The sequence below is a fragment of the Paroedura picta genome, chromosome 7 (genome assembly GCF_049243985.1).
Source record: "Paroedura picta isolate Pp20150507F chromosome 7, Ppicta_v3.0, whole genome shotgun sequence".
NCBI classification, from domain to species: Eukaryota; Metazoa; Chordata; class Lepidosauria; order Squamata; family Gekkonidae; genus Paroedura; species Paroedura picta.
Genome location: NC_135375.1, coordinates 115,738,070 through 115,752,195, shown reverse-complemented (window position 1 = coordinate 115,752,195; position 14,126 = coordinate 115,738,070). Strand labels below are relative to the sequence as shown.

The 14,126-nt window shown below is 44.9% G+C and overlaps 1 protein-coding gene across 8 annotated transcripts in view; it reads left to right on the top strand.

Moving 5' to 3' along the window:
- Positions 1 to 14,126, top strand: part of SLC44A2 (solute carrier family 44 member 2 (CTL2 blood group)) — a 97,654-nt gene that overhangs the window by 43,858 nt on the left and 39,670 nt on the right. For all 8 annotated transcript variants that reach the window (XM_077346123.1, XM_077346124.1, XM_077346125.1 and 5 more), the window contains 5 exons: positions 281 to 373; positions 507 to 591; positions 855 to 1,117; positions 2,778 to 2,872; positions 4,890 to 4,993. In XM_077346123.1, coding sequence (XP_077202238.1) covers positions 281 to 373; positions 507 to 591; positions 855 to 1,117; positions 2,778 to 2,872; positions 4,890 to 4,993 — 640 coding nt within the window. The remainder of the gene's footprint in view (positions 1 to 280; positions 374 to 506; positions 592 to 854; positions 1,118 to 2,777; positions 2,873 to 4,889; positions 4,994 to 14,126) is intronic.

The following is a 14,126-nucleotide window of genomic DNA, read 5'->3' as shown; positions in this document are numbered from 1 at the left end:
GTCCAGTAGCAACTTAGAGACTGACAAGATTTTTGGGGAGTGAGCTTTTAACAAAGGGACCCTTTGCTCTTGAAATCTTCTTCCTCCCAAATACTTTCAGTCTTTCAGGTGCCTCTGGACTTGCATATAGCTCTCCCCAAGCAAGTTCCCCTTGCCACTTACCGAGCATCAGCCCTTTTTGGATCTGAAATGTGAGACAGGACTCTGCTCCTGCTGGGCAGGGCGAGGTCTTTGGTGTAACCCATGTGCTCTTCTCCCCACCTTCACCTCTCTCCTGCAGGGCCATTGGTCACATCATGACGTCCTTGTTATTTCCACTCTACACTTTCTTCCTTGTGTGCCTCTGCATTGCTTACTGGGCGAGCACAGCTGTGTATCCTTCCTCGGTTTTCCTTTCCTGAAATCATGGGGGAAGAGGAGGAAGATCCCCACAAGCGGCTTGGTTTTCAAGGGCGGGAATGGGTGGTACATTTGGACAACACAGAAAGCCCCTTAACTGCGTCCAGGTTCTTATCCACCTCTAACGAAGCCATCTACAAGGTATTTAACGAGACAGAATGCAACTATACTGGGACAACATGCAACCCAGAGGTGAGAAACTATCTAGAAATAGGAACAAGTATTGAATTTTAAAATATGTGTGGGAGGGAAACTGTTTTTCAGAATTACTTCAGTTGGGAGGGGCTGTGGTTCAGTGGAAGAAATTCCATCTAGAATATCCAGGTTCAATCCCCAGCATCCCCGGTTAAAGAGATCCAGGGGTAGGTGAGGGAACAGCCTGGATGTCTGAGCAGACAGGGGGAAGGCATTGCCATGTGTGTTCATGAGCATGTTGGATCCTTTCCCCTTTCTAGACCTTCAACACTTCCAGCGTTGCCAAGCAGTGCCCAGACGCCCGCTGCCTCTTTGCCTTCTATGGGGGGGAGACTGCCTATCACAAGTACCTCATCATCTTCCAGATCTACAATGCCTTCATGTTTTTCTGGCTAGCCAACTTTGTCATTGCTCTGGGCCAGGTTACCCTGGCTGGGGCCTTTGCTTCCTATTACTGGGCCTTTAAGAAACCAGACGACATGCCAGCATTTCCCATCTTCTCTTCCTTTGGCCGAGCACTCAGGTGAGGAGCTCTGGGAGAAGGGAATGGTGCTGTTTGGACTGTGTCAAAATTGCAAGATGTCAGAGTTCTGCTGTATACTGCATCGGTCAGACCACTCCTGGAGTCCTGTATATAATTCTGTAGGCCGCACTTCAAAAAGAATGTGGACAAAATTGAAAGGGTGCAGAGAAGAGCAATGAAGATGATCCAGGGCCTGGGGACGAAGCCCTGTAAGGAAAGGCTGAGGGACTTGAGAGTGTTAAACGTGGAAAAGAAGGGGTTGAGAAGGGACTAGATTGCTGTCATGAAGTATATGAAAGGTTGTCACTTAGAGGAGAGTAGGGAGTAGTTCCTGTTGACAGAAGAGGACAGGACCCACAGTAATGGCTTTAAACTACATGTAGAATGGTACTGGCTAGATATCGGTGGGGGGAGGAAATTTTCACAGTCAGAGTAGTTCAGCTGTGGAATGAGCTGCCTAAGGAGGTGGTGAGCTCCTCCTCACTGGCAGTCTTCAGGCAGTGGCTGGACAGAGACTTATCCTGGATGCTTGAGGCTGATCCTGTATTGAGCAGGGGGCTGGACTAGAAGGCCTCTATGGTACCTTCCAACTCTAGGATTCTATGATTTTCCATCCAGCAGCTGCCAATGTGCCAATGAAGGATTAAAAAGGGGGCTCTGTGGATCTGAGGCACAGAAGTACCACACACTGATTTCTGCTCAGGATTCGTTTATTTACTTGCACTCTGGAAAGGATGAGATGCCTTGACAGAGCTCTTAGCCCTCCTGGTACAAAAAATACATCTACCGGTTTCAAAGCTTTTGCACAGCAGTGACTTAACACTGTGAACAGAGAACAGAACCTTATTAACAGTTCCCATTTTTATGTGCATTTTAATGTTTCTGGTGAGCCATGGGGATGTCACAGGTGAAACCTTGCAGGACTCCAACTTAGTTCCCTGAGTCAAGAGGGCTTTGGTAGCTTTCTTACAAATGGCCCCAAGTTTGGATCTCAGAAGGCTTCCAAAGAATTAAGGACAACTGGAGTAGATAAATCATAGCTGTAGTACAGGGTAGTCCGGCTGTAGTCCCACCACTAGGGGTGAGCGCTCTGGCACGATTTGGCTGCCTCGGCAATTGCCAAGGTGTCCGAAGCACTCTGGAGCACTCCCCTTACCCACCACTCCTTTCTTGGTGCTCAGCAAGAGTTTTCAGAAAGTGGGTGTGATGCTTGCTCAGCAGGTCTTTTGAGTGACGATGCAGATTAAAATAAGATGGCTTCAGCGGCATGTGGCACACCCATGTGTTTTATTCCCTCTCACTCTTATTTCCCAGTATATTTTTAATATTGGCTGTTTTCTCCCTGGCACCTTGGCTTCCTTGGGGGGTGTGGCTCCACATCCTGTGGTTGCCATTCTGCGGCTGTGCCCGACAACCTATGCCAGAATTCCTAAGGTGTCCACAGGATCCACTAGTTCAGAGACATCTGCTGTTATCATTGGGATCCCACTATGCACAGCCCTCCAGGGTGCAATCTGGAGTCCCAAGATGGAACCTGAGAATCGTTAGCCAATTGCGCCAAATTATTAGGCTCCCTGTGCTCTCCTCGCCATGTAGGCCAACATCATGTTCTTCTCTGGGCCTTCCACTGATCCCCTGCTCCTGCTTTCTCCCTGGACAGGTACCACACTGGCTCACTGGCTTTCGGGTCTCTAATTCTTGCTCTCGTCCAGATCATCCGAGTCCTTCTGGAATACTTGGATCACAGGCTGAAAGGTACAGAACAGGGGAAGGGGTCAGTGCAGGAACCGGAGGGTTGACATCTTCTCCCACAAGCTGGGAGCGGGCAGGCCCAAGCAGCAAGAAGGAAACGCAAATCCCCCTATCTCCCAAAGTATCCAAGTCATGTTTCCCCCTCATTGGCTTTGTCACCACTCTGCTTGAGGCTGCCCTTGGAGAGTGTTCAGAGGCTGCAACGAGCGAGTGCAGGATGCTGCTGCTAGGCTGCTAGTCAGGGCCGTCTTCCATGACCCAGTACAGCAGCAGCAGTGTCACGGGTCCGCGATCCTCTCCTGAGCCCAATTCAAGATGCTTGACTCAAGCACGACATTCTTTCTTCTCCCGCACATTCCTGCCCAGGAACTAAGGTCACAGGGAGCCTTCCTGACTCTCCCATCAACCAAAGAAGCTTGTCCTGTGCCCACATGACAGAGGGCCTTCTTGGTGGCAGCCCCGCAGTCATTGATGTGCCTGGCCCCCTCACTCTTGATCCAGAGGAGACAACCAGGGATGGTTTTAGTCATTAAGACCCAAAAGGTTATGTGTCTACAAAATGTAAATGATCAAATTATATTAACCCAACTCATAAAGTTGATTTTTTTTAAAACATAGACTAAGCCTAAAGGCTAATCATTGATATACTAGGCACCATACAGTGCTAAACCTAGCATTGCATTTTAATTGACCTTGTGATTCTTAGAAAATAAATTGAAAATGTATTTCATCTCACTGCCTGGTATCTGCATTCTCTGCAGTATTCCATGTATGCTCAGCTGTAGACCCCTCAGGAAGACCCACTTTGGAGTTGGAAGTCGTTAAGTTGGCAACAGCTGATTGCACCGGTGTTCTGCTACTTTCTCTCCACTGCCGGGGGCTGCAGAACTGCCTCTGCGCACCAGGGATCCTCAGGACTGCCCCTGTGCTCCTGGTGGCTCCTGCAAATGCATAAGTGGCAAATGTACTTCCTTCCCAAACGGCTGCTGTTCCTGTTGCCCACCTGGCTGCACCAACTGTGCCGAGGGTTGTGTCTGCAAAGAACCTCTGCCACACAAGTGTTGCTGTTGCAGCTGAAAATGCACCATTTTCTTGTAAATAATTCTGTATGGTCCAAAAGCTGAGTCTTTGACCACAATGAGTATTTTGTAGCAGTTTTGCATGCTTCGGGGGGGGCTCTGTAGAAAAGAAAGAAACTCGTTCAGTCTCGCATGGTCTGGTGCATATTGTGATTTCAGCGATTAGCCTTTGGGCTGTGTCTGTGTTTTTAGCTTTATGAGTTGTGCACAATAAATGTTAACATAATTTGCTCATTTGCATTTTGTGGGCGCCTAACCTTCTGGGTCCTAACTACTGGTTGCTAGGCTTGTTGCTTTTTGGTTTGTTTGTTTGTTAGTTTGTAACACTATCCCCTCTTGGGTTTTCTTTGATTCATTACCGCAGCGGGTGGGCAAACTGTAACCCTCCAGATGTCCATGGACTACAATTCCCATGAGCCCCTACCAAGGAATGATGGACATCTGGAGGGCCACAGTTTACCCACCCCTGCATTTGTTCAGTTCTGCCAGCCAGCAGTTTTAAATTACTGATTTTAACAAGATTTGAGTCCAGGGGCACTTTAAAGACCCACAAAGGTTAATTCTGGGTAGAAGCTGTTGTGTGCACACAAAAGCTTCTCCCAGGAATTAAACTCTTTTGGTTTGAAAGGTGCCCCTGGACTCCACCTTTGTTCTGTTGCTTCAGACCAACATGGTGACCCGCCTGAATCTGATTTTAGCCAGCATTTTATGTAATGTATGTATATATTGTATTATATTATTATTTATCTTGTGAATGTCCTTGGTTTCCTAGGAGGTAGAAAGGCAGTTAGTAAATGTTTTTAAATAATTAAAATAAATAAATGTGAGAGCTGGAAAGGTGAAGTTTTTCTTGGAAGGAAACTGGTCCCCCAGAATCCAAACCTGACATAGAATGCAAGCCAGCAACACCTCTACCATGTCGCTTCCTCTCCCTGTATTAGCTGCTGAGAACAAGTTTGCGAAGTTCCTCTTGACTTGTCTCAAGTGCTGCTTCTGGTGCCTGGAGAAGTTCATCAAGTTCCTGAACAGAAATGCCTACATCATGGTGAGGACCTCAACTGTTGTAGACCCCCTGGGAAATGAATGATCTTGAAGGTACTGGGGGTCACTGCGGAGGCCCCTTCCAACCAATCCTGCTGCACCCTTGGCCAATTTTAGTTTTTCTAGGTTCTTCATTCTTAATTTATGTGCAGCTTTGGCTACCTAATAGGTACTCATCCTAAACATTGCCAGTGTGGCAGCAGGCCAACGGTGCGATAGGCAGGTCTCGTTCTTAGCACTAATTCTCAAGCATGATGAGGACATGGGAACATGAGAGAGGCTGAGTGGGATCAAGCCAAATGGCTCATCCAGGCCCACCCTCTGTGTCACAATGGCCAAACCCCAGTGGCCATCAGGAGGTCCACCAGCAGAACTAAAACTCCAGGAGCACCACCTACTGTTGCCCCCCAAGAACCAAGAAGACAGAACATCCCCACTCCAGACAGAGTGATAGCTCAGACCCCAACTCAGCCTAGTGTGGGAATGCCCAATTAGCCACATGCTAGATAGAACCCTTTTTATGAGTTATTTATTTAAGTGCAGTGAAACAGAGAACACACAGAGGCAAGGGGAATGATTCCGCAAACACCTGTGTGCCGACAATAGAATTACACAGTGTTAAATACCTTTAACTGGTAGTGATGATGCTCTTAGAAGCTGGCCCAATAACCTGGGGTCTCCACCCCCCATTCCTTCTCCTGGGACTGCCCTACAGCCAATAAGCCAGCCTCCCAAAAAAAGCTGCTCACAGGGTTCTGAATCATAGAATCATAGAGTTGGAAGGGGCCATACAGGCCATCTAGATCATTAATAAATATGTTAAAAACCGGGCCGAGCACCGAGCCCTGAGGTACCCCGCTACTCACTTCCTCCTAGGGTCCCCACCTCCTTCACCTCATCCACCAACTCTTGCCTGTTGGTCAGTATTAAGTCCAGTATGGCTGAACCTCTTTTGGGTTCATCTACCCATAAATGAAATTGATAAATGAAATTGTCAGCCAGGCAGGTCAAAAAGTTGCATGACTGAGGGCGCATCGCAGAGTTTGTTTCCCAGCACACATCTGGGAAATTGAAGTCACCCATGATGACAAGGTCCTGCTGCTGTTTGTTTTCCCCTCGCTTATTTTCACCCAGATGCTTTCCACTGTAGATATGCTCTCCTTCTATTCTGGAGCTCCAAAGGCCCCGAGAACCGTCTTGCTCTATGCCGTTGATTCTTTTTCCGAACTGTCTGCAGAGGCTCCGTAATGAGGTCAATCCCCTTATCCTCTACAGGACTGGTTGTATCCTCTTTATTCTGAGTTGCACAGTTCTTGTCTATGAACTCCTCCCCTTTCTTAATTTGGGTTAGAGTAATAATGCTGTCTTCTAATCCCCTAATCATAGAATCATAGAATCATAGAGTTGGAAGGGCCCATACAGGCCATCTAGTCCAACCCCCTGCTCTACGCAGGATCAGCCCTAAGCATCCTAAAGCATCCAAGAAAAGTGTGTATCCAACCTTTGCTTGAAGACTGCCAGTGAGGGGGAGCTCACCACCTCCTTAGGCAGCATATTCCACTGTTGACCTACTCTGACGGTGAAAATTTTTTTCCTGATATCTAGCCTATATCGTTGTACTTGTAGTTTAAACCCATTACTGCGTGTCCTCTCCTCTGCAGCCAACGGAAACAGCATCCTGCCCTCCTCCAAGTGACAACCTTTCAAATACTTAAAGAGGGCTATCATGTCCCCTCTCAACCTCCTTTTCTCCAGGTTGAACATTCCCAAGTCCCTCAACCTATTTTCATAGGGCTTGGTCCCTTGGCCCCAGATCATCTTCGTCACTCTCCTCTGTACCCTTTCAATTTTATCTATGTCCTTCTTGAAGTGAGGCCTCCAGAACTGCACACAGTACTTCAGGTATGGTCTGACCAGTGCTGTATACAATGGGACTATGACATCTTGTGATTTTGATGTGATGTCCCTGTTGATACAGCCCAAAATGGCATTTGCCTTTTTTAACGCTGCATCACACTGCCTGCTCATCTGTAGTTTACAATCCACAAGTCTTTACAAGTAGTTTACTTTTTTTATTGTTATTTGTTCTTATAAAAAGCATTTACAGAAAAACAAAAAACAAAGAAGCGACCAGCTGATAAGTGTCGTCAATACACGTATATCATACTTGATGTAGTCTGATATTATCTCAAGAGATATATAGTCAGTTCCCATTATATATTGGTCCTAATCTAACAGTTACTGCTGTCTTTCTTAAGAAAGTCCAAATAATCACTCCACTGTTCATCATATTCTTCCGGAGATCTCTTCTTAACCATGTTGGTGAGTCTTGCCATTTTTGCTAATTTATCAAGCCATGTAGAAATAGTTGGAGTCTCAGTCGCCTTCCAGTGCTTCGCCCACACCAACCGTGCCGCCGTAGTTGCATGCAAGAAGAGGATTCTAGAAGAAGTAGGTAAAGCACTTGGGTGGAAGCTTAGCAGCATAGATTCAGGCTTCATTGGGTATCGCATTTTAAATATTTCTTGTAACACCATATGTATTTTAACCCAATACTTTTTTGCTTTCTCACAATTCCACCACATGTGATAAAAAGAACCTACTGCTTTATGACATTTCCAACATTTATTATCAAACCTATCTGAGATTTTTGCAATGACCTTTGGAGTAATATACCATCTATAAAACATCTTATACCAGTTTTCCCTTAAAATTTGGCTGTTGGTTTGTTTAGGAATTTTGATCCAAACTCGTTCCCATTCCTCCATACCAATTATGGAGCCCAGGTTTTGCATCCATTTAATCATACAATTCTTTACTTGTTCTGACTCAGTCTCGTATTTCAAAAGAAGTTTATAGATCTGGCCCTGTAGGTGTGGTTTTTTGAGCAATAACATGTTTTCAAAATCACTAAGAGGTGAGTTTTTGTCCACTCGAATCTCAAAGTCTGTTTTTAGTCTGGCTTTCAGTTGGTTGTACTCCATCCATCGTAGCTCATATCCTTCTTTGTTTAATTCTTGCAGACTTTTGAGCTCACCTGTTCTCGTTAACAAGTCCTTGTACATTGGGCATGTTATTCTTCTTTGCTGCTGTCTAGAAAAATACGCCTCTATTGGCGATTTCAGTAAATATGATGAGGAGCAAAGTCTTGTTTTGTATTTATTCCAGATCTTTAGAAGGGATCTTGTCCAAAAGTTGACCTTAGGTTTTTCCTTTCCTTTTGTTTTCAAAGAGGGCCAGAGCATTTCATGGAAGCTTTGCTTACTATCTACCTTCTCCAGCACCAAATCTCTTGTCATTGGATCAATAATCCAGTCTGCCACTGCTGTCAGTGTTGCCGCATGTAGGTATAATTTTAGATTTGGGACGCCCTGTCCCCCTCTCTTCTTGTCATCTTGTAGAATTCTGAAGGCAATTCTTGGCCTCTTATAGTTCCAAATGAACTTATTTATTTCAGACTGCCATTTATTTACCACAGAGTCATTAATATCTATTGGCAGAGTTTGAAAGAGGAAGTTAAGTTTTGGTAATATTGACATTTTTACTGTGGCCATTCTTGCTGACCACGAAAGGTTCAAGCTGTTCCACTTCTTAATGTCCTGTTGGATTTGTGACCAGAGCTCCCCGTAGTTGTTAGCAAGCAAGGTATCAGAGCGATTTCCAATTTGGACTCCTAGATATTTGACCTTTTTAGGGTTAATCTCACACCTTAGTGCCCTTTTGATTATCTCTATATTCAAATCTGACATGCCAAATAGCATAACCTTGGTTTTAGAGAGATTTATCTTGTATCCAGAGTGTTTCCCAAAAGTGTTTATCTCTTCAAACAACAATTCTAAAGTGGTGCTTGGATTAGTTAATACACAAACAACATCATCAGCATAGCTTTTAAGTTTAAATTCTTCTCCCGCAATCGTAAGTCCCGAGAGCTTTGCGTTTGCTCGAATTTTACGAGCTAGTGACTCCAATACCAGGTTAAATAGTAGGGGGGATAGCGGACATCCTTGTCTAGTTCCCTTCCCAATTTGAATAGGGTCTTTAGTTAACATTCCATTAACCAAGATTCTTGCCTCTTGCTTTGAGTATACATGCTTGATTAGGTTCCAAAAATTGTCCCCACATTTTAGTTGGGTAAGCGTGGCCAGTAGGAACTTCCATTGCACCTTGTCAAAAGCTTTTTCAGCGTCCAAAAACACAAAAGCCGCTTGGATTCCTTTAGTGCGGACCACCTCCATTGCATTAAGGACAAATCTGACGTTGTTTTTCATTTACCTTTTGGGCATGAATCCTGTTTGATCCGGAGGGATGATTTCATTAAGGCATTTCTTCAGTCTTTCTGCTAAGGCCTTTGCAAAAATTTTATAATCCACATTAAGTAGTGATATTGGTCTATAAGCATTTGGCGATAGTGAGTCCATACCTTCTTTGTGTATGAGTGTTATCGACGCTTGCTGCCACGATTTGGGGAGTGATTTTCCAGAATTATCCACTACCTCATTCACCATCTGTGTCAGGACTGGTAGTAATGTATGATTTAATTTCTTATAATAAGTTGCGGAGAGGCCATCTGGGCCTGGGGCCTTATTTAATTTCATAGCTGTTACCGCTTCGGCCAATTCCTGAGCTGAGAATCTCTGATTTAATATCTTTCATTGCTCGTCTGTGAAGGTTAAGGATGGGGTACCTCCTAGATATTCCATGCTGTCAGGTACAGTTTCTTCGTCTGTTTGGTATAAATTTTGGAAAAAGTTTGAGAGACATTGTTGTATTTCCTGATCTGTACGGAAGTGGTTGTCTCCATATTTAAGGCTGGATATAACACTTTTGTTATGATTTCTTTTTAATTTATATGCCAGCCATCTTCCAGGTTTGTCAGCATGTTCAAAATTCTTTTGTTTTATCCAATCCAGTTTTTTCCTCATATCTTCGGTTTCCAATGCATCTCTTTTTAGTCTTAAGAGCGTTATTTGTTTGGCTGTCTTCTTAGACAGATGGGCTTGGTTTTACAAGTAGTTTACAATCCCCAAGGTCTCGTTCACACACAGTGTTACCTAGAAGCATATCCCCCATCCAGTAGGCAAGCTTTTCATTTTTCTGACCCAGATGCAGAACTTTACACTTATCTTTATTAAATTGCATCTTCTTCTCATTTGCCCATTTTCCCATTGTGTTCAGATCTCGTTGAACTCTGTCTCTATCTTCCGGAGTATTTGCCAGTCCTCCCACTTTGGTGTCATCTGCAAACTTGATGAGTAGTCCCTCCACCCCCTCATCTAGATCATTAATAAATATGTTAAAAAGTACCGGGCCAAGCACCGAGCCCTGAGGTACCCCGCTACACACCTCTCTCCAGTCTGATGAAACACCATTGACAACAACTCTTTGAGTGCGGTTCTCTAACCAATTCCCTATCCACCTAACTATCTGAAAATCCAGATTGCAAAATCCTTTCCTCCAAAAGTCTTACCAGCTTACACTTGGGGCAGATGTAGTCCATCTTGTCTTCTGGGAGGAAGGCAATCATGTCACGCTCGTCTGCTTACATGGCCATCCCTCTTAGCCTTCAAGATCACACACTAATTTCCCCCATTCTTCCTTCCAACCTTGGAGCCTAGTTATGTGGGAGATAAGGCTGACCTGACTTCATTCTGACTGCATTCCAAAAAGAAACATGCTGCATTCTCTGCCTGATAAGAACCAAAGTTCAGGAATGAGGCAAACCAATATGTAGAACTGTAGGCAATTTCTAACAACTATATGATCAGTTGTTAGAAATTGCCTATAGTTCTACATATTGGTTTGCCTCATTGGTTTGCCTCAGTTGTTGTTGTTGTTGTTAGTTGCGAAGTCATGTCTAACCCATCGCGACCCCATGGACAATGATCCTCCAGGCCTTCCTGTCCTCTACCATTCCCCGGAGTCCATTTACGTTCGCACCGACTGCTTCAGTGACTCCATGCAGCCACCTCATTCTCTGTCGTCCCCTTCTTCTTTTGCCCTCAATCGTTCCCAACATTAGGCTCCTCTCCAGGGAGTCCTTCCTTCTCATGAGGTGGCCAAAGTATTTGAGTTTCATCTTCAGGATCTGGCCTTCTAAGGAGCAGTCCGGGCTGATCTTCTCTAGGACTGACCGGTTTGTTCGCCTTGCAGTCCAAGGGACTCGCAAGAGTCTTCTCCAGCACCAGAGTTCAAAAGCCTCAATTCTTTGACGATCGGCCTTCCTTATGGTCCAACTTTCACAGCCATACATTGCAACTGGGAAGACCATAGCCTTGACTAGATGCACTTTTGTTGGCAGGGTGATGTCTCTGTTTTTTAGGATGCTGTCTAGATTTGCCATAGCTTTCCTCCCCAGGAGCAAGCGTCTTTTAATTTCTTTGCTGCAGTCCCCACCTGCAGTGATCTTGGAGCCCAGGAAAATAAAATTTGTCACTACCTTCATTTCTTCCCCATCTATTTGCCAGGAATTGAGAGTGCCGGATGCCATGATCTTCGTTTTCTTGATGTTGAGTTTCAAGCCAGCTTTTGCACTTTCCTCATTCACTCGCATCAACATGCTCTTTAGTTCCTCTTCGCTTTCTGCCATTAGAGTGGTATCATCTGCATATCTGAGGTTGTTGATATTTCTCCCTGCAATCTTAATCCCAATTTGTGACTCATCTAACCCCGCCTTTCTCATGATGTGCTCCGCATACAAGCTAAATAGGCAAGGCGACAGTATACAGCCTTGCCGAATTCCTTTCTCAATTTTGAACCAATCAGTGATTCCATGTTCAGTTCTCACTGTTGCTTCTTGACCTGCATAGAGGTTTCTCAGGAGACAGCCATCTTTGGCTGCAGAGCACATAGTCAATCTGATTCCTGTGTCTGGTGTTGTCCATGTGTAGAGTTGTCTCTTGGGTTGTTGGAAAAAAGTGTTTGCTATGACCATTGTATTCTCTTGACAAAATTCTACCAGCCTGTGCCCTGCTTCATTTTGTAAATCCAAGGCCAAACTTGCCTGTTATCCCAGTTATCTTTTGGCTTCCTGCTTTAGCATTCCAATCCCCCATGATGATAAGCACATCATTTTTGGCGTTGCTTCTAGAAGGTGTTGTAGGGCTTCATAGAACTGGTTAACTTCATCCTCTTTAGCAGCAGTGGTTGGGGCATAGACCTGGATTACTGTGATGTTGAATGGTTTGCCTTGGATTCGAACTGAGATCATTCTGTCATTTTGGGGATTGCATCCCAATACTGCTTTTCCTATTCTTGATTATGAAGGCTACTCCATTTCTTCTGAGAGATTCTTGTCCACAATAGTATACCTGATGGTCATCTGAATTAAATTCACCCACTCCTGTCCATTTTAGTTCACTGATTCCTAAAATGTCGATGTTCAGTCTTGTCATCTCTTGTTTCACCACGTCCAGCTTGCTTTGATTCATGGATCTGACGTTCCAGGTTCCTATGGAATAAAAGTCTTTACAGCATCGGACTGTCTTTTCACCTCCAGTTCCCTCCACAACTGAATGTCCTTTGTCCTGGGCTTTGGCCCAGTCGCTTCATTCATTCTGGCGTTACTCGTACTAGCAGTCTGCTCATCCCCAGTAGCATATTGGACACCTTCCGACCTGAGGGGCTCATCTTCCGGCGTCATATCGTTTTGCCTTTTGAACTTGTCCATTGGGATTTCATGGCACAGATACTGGTTTGCCACTTCCTTCTCCAGTGAATCACCTTTGGCAGAGCTCTCAGCTATGACCTGTCCGTCTTGGGTGGCCCTGCACGGCATAGCTCATAGCTTCACTGAGCTACGCAAGCCCCTTTCCCAAACAAGGCAGTGATCCTTGAAGGGGGTATGATCAGTTAGAAGGTTGCAAATATTTCCTTTATCATCATGTCATCAAGGGTGCTCCCTCTATACCTTGTACTAATAGCCACTGGTGGACCTTGGCCAAACAGGCCAAAAGAACTCAGCATAGAAACATAAACATATATTCCCCTGCCCCCTTTCAAAATACAATCTAATATTCATGGCAAGAACATGTGAACTGGCGATCAGGGTCTTCACAATAGGAAAGGAAAGGAAAGATTTGAAAGGCATGTCTGTATGACACCATTCTTAAATAGAAATAGATGTGTGCCAGGGTTTAGAATCATGTAATCATAGAATCATAGAGTTGGAAGGGGCCATACAGGGCATCTAGTCCAACCCCCTGCTCAACGCAGGATTAGCCATAAGTATCCTAAAGCATCCAAGAAAAGTGTGCATCCAACCTTTGCTTGAAGACTTCCAGTGAGGGGGAGCTCACCACCTCCTTAGGCAGCCTATTCCACTGCTGAACTACTCTGACTGTGAAAATTTTTTCCCTGATATCTAGGCTATATCGTTGTACTTGAAGTTTAAACCCATTACTGCATGTCCTCTCCTCTGCAGCCAACAGAAACAGCATCCTGCCCTCCTCCAAGTGACAACCTTTCAAATACTTAAAGAGGGCTATCATGTCCCCTCTCAACCTCCTTTTCTCCAGGCTGAACATTCCCAAGTCCCTCAACCTATCTTCATAGGGCTTGGTCCCTTGACCCCAGATCATCTTCGTCGCTCTCCTCTGTACCCTTTCAATTTTATCTACGTCCTTCTTGAAGTGAGGCCTCCAGAACTGCACACAGTACTCCAGGTGTGGTCTGACCAGTGCCATATAGAAGGGGACTATGACATCTTGTGATTTTGATGTGATGCCCCTGTTGATACAGCCCAAAATGGCATTCGCCTTTTTTACCGCTGCATCACACTGCCTGCTCATGTTTAGTTTACAATCCACAAGTACCCCAAGGTCTCGTACACACACAGTGTTACCTAGAAGCGTATCCCCCATCCAGTAGGCATGTTTTTCATTTTTCTGACACAGATGCAGAACTTTACATTTATCTTTATTAAATTGCATCTTGTTCTCATTTGCCCATTTTCCCATTGTGTTCAGATCTCGTTGAACTCTGTCTCTATCTTCCGGAGTATTTGCCAGTCCTCCCAATTTGGTGTCATCTGCAAACTTGATGAGTAGTCCCTCCACCCCCTTATCTAGATCATTAATAAATATGTTAAAAAGTACCGGGCAAACCACCGAGCCCTGAGGTACCCCGCTACTTACCTCTCT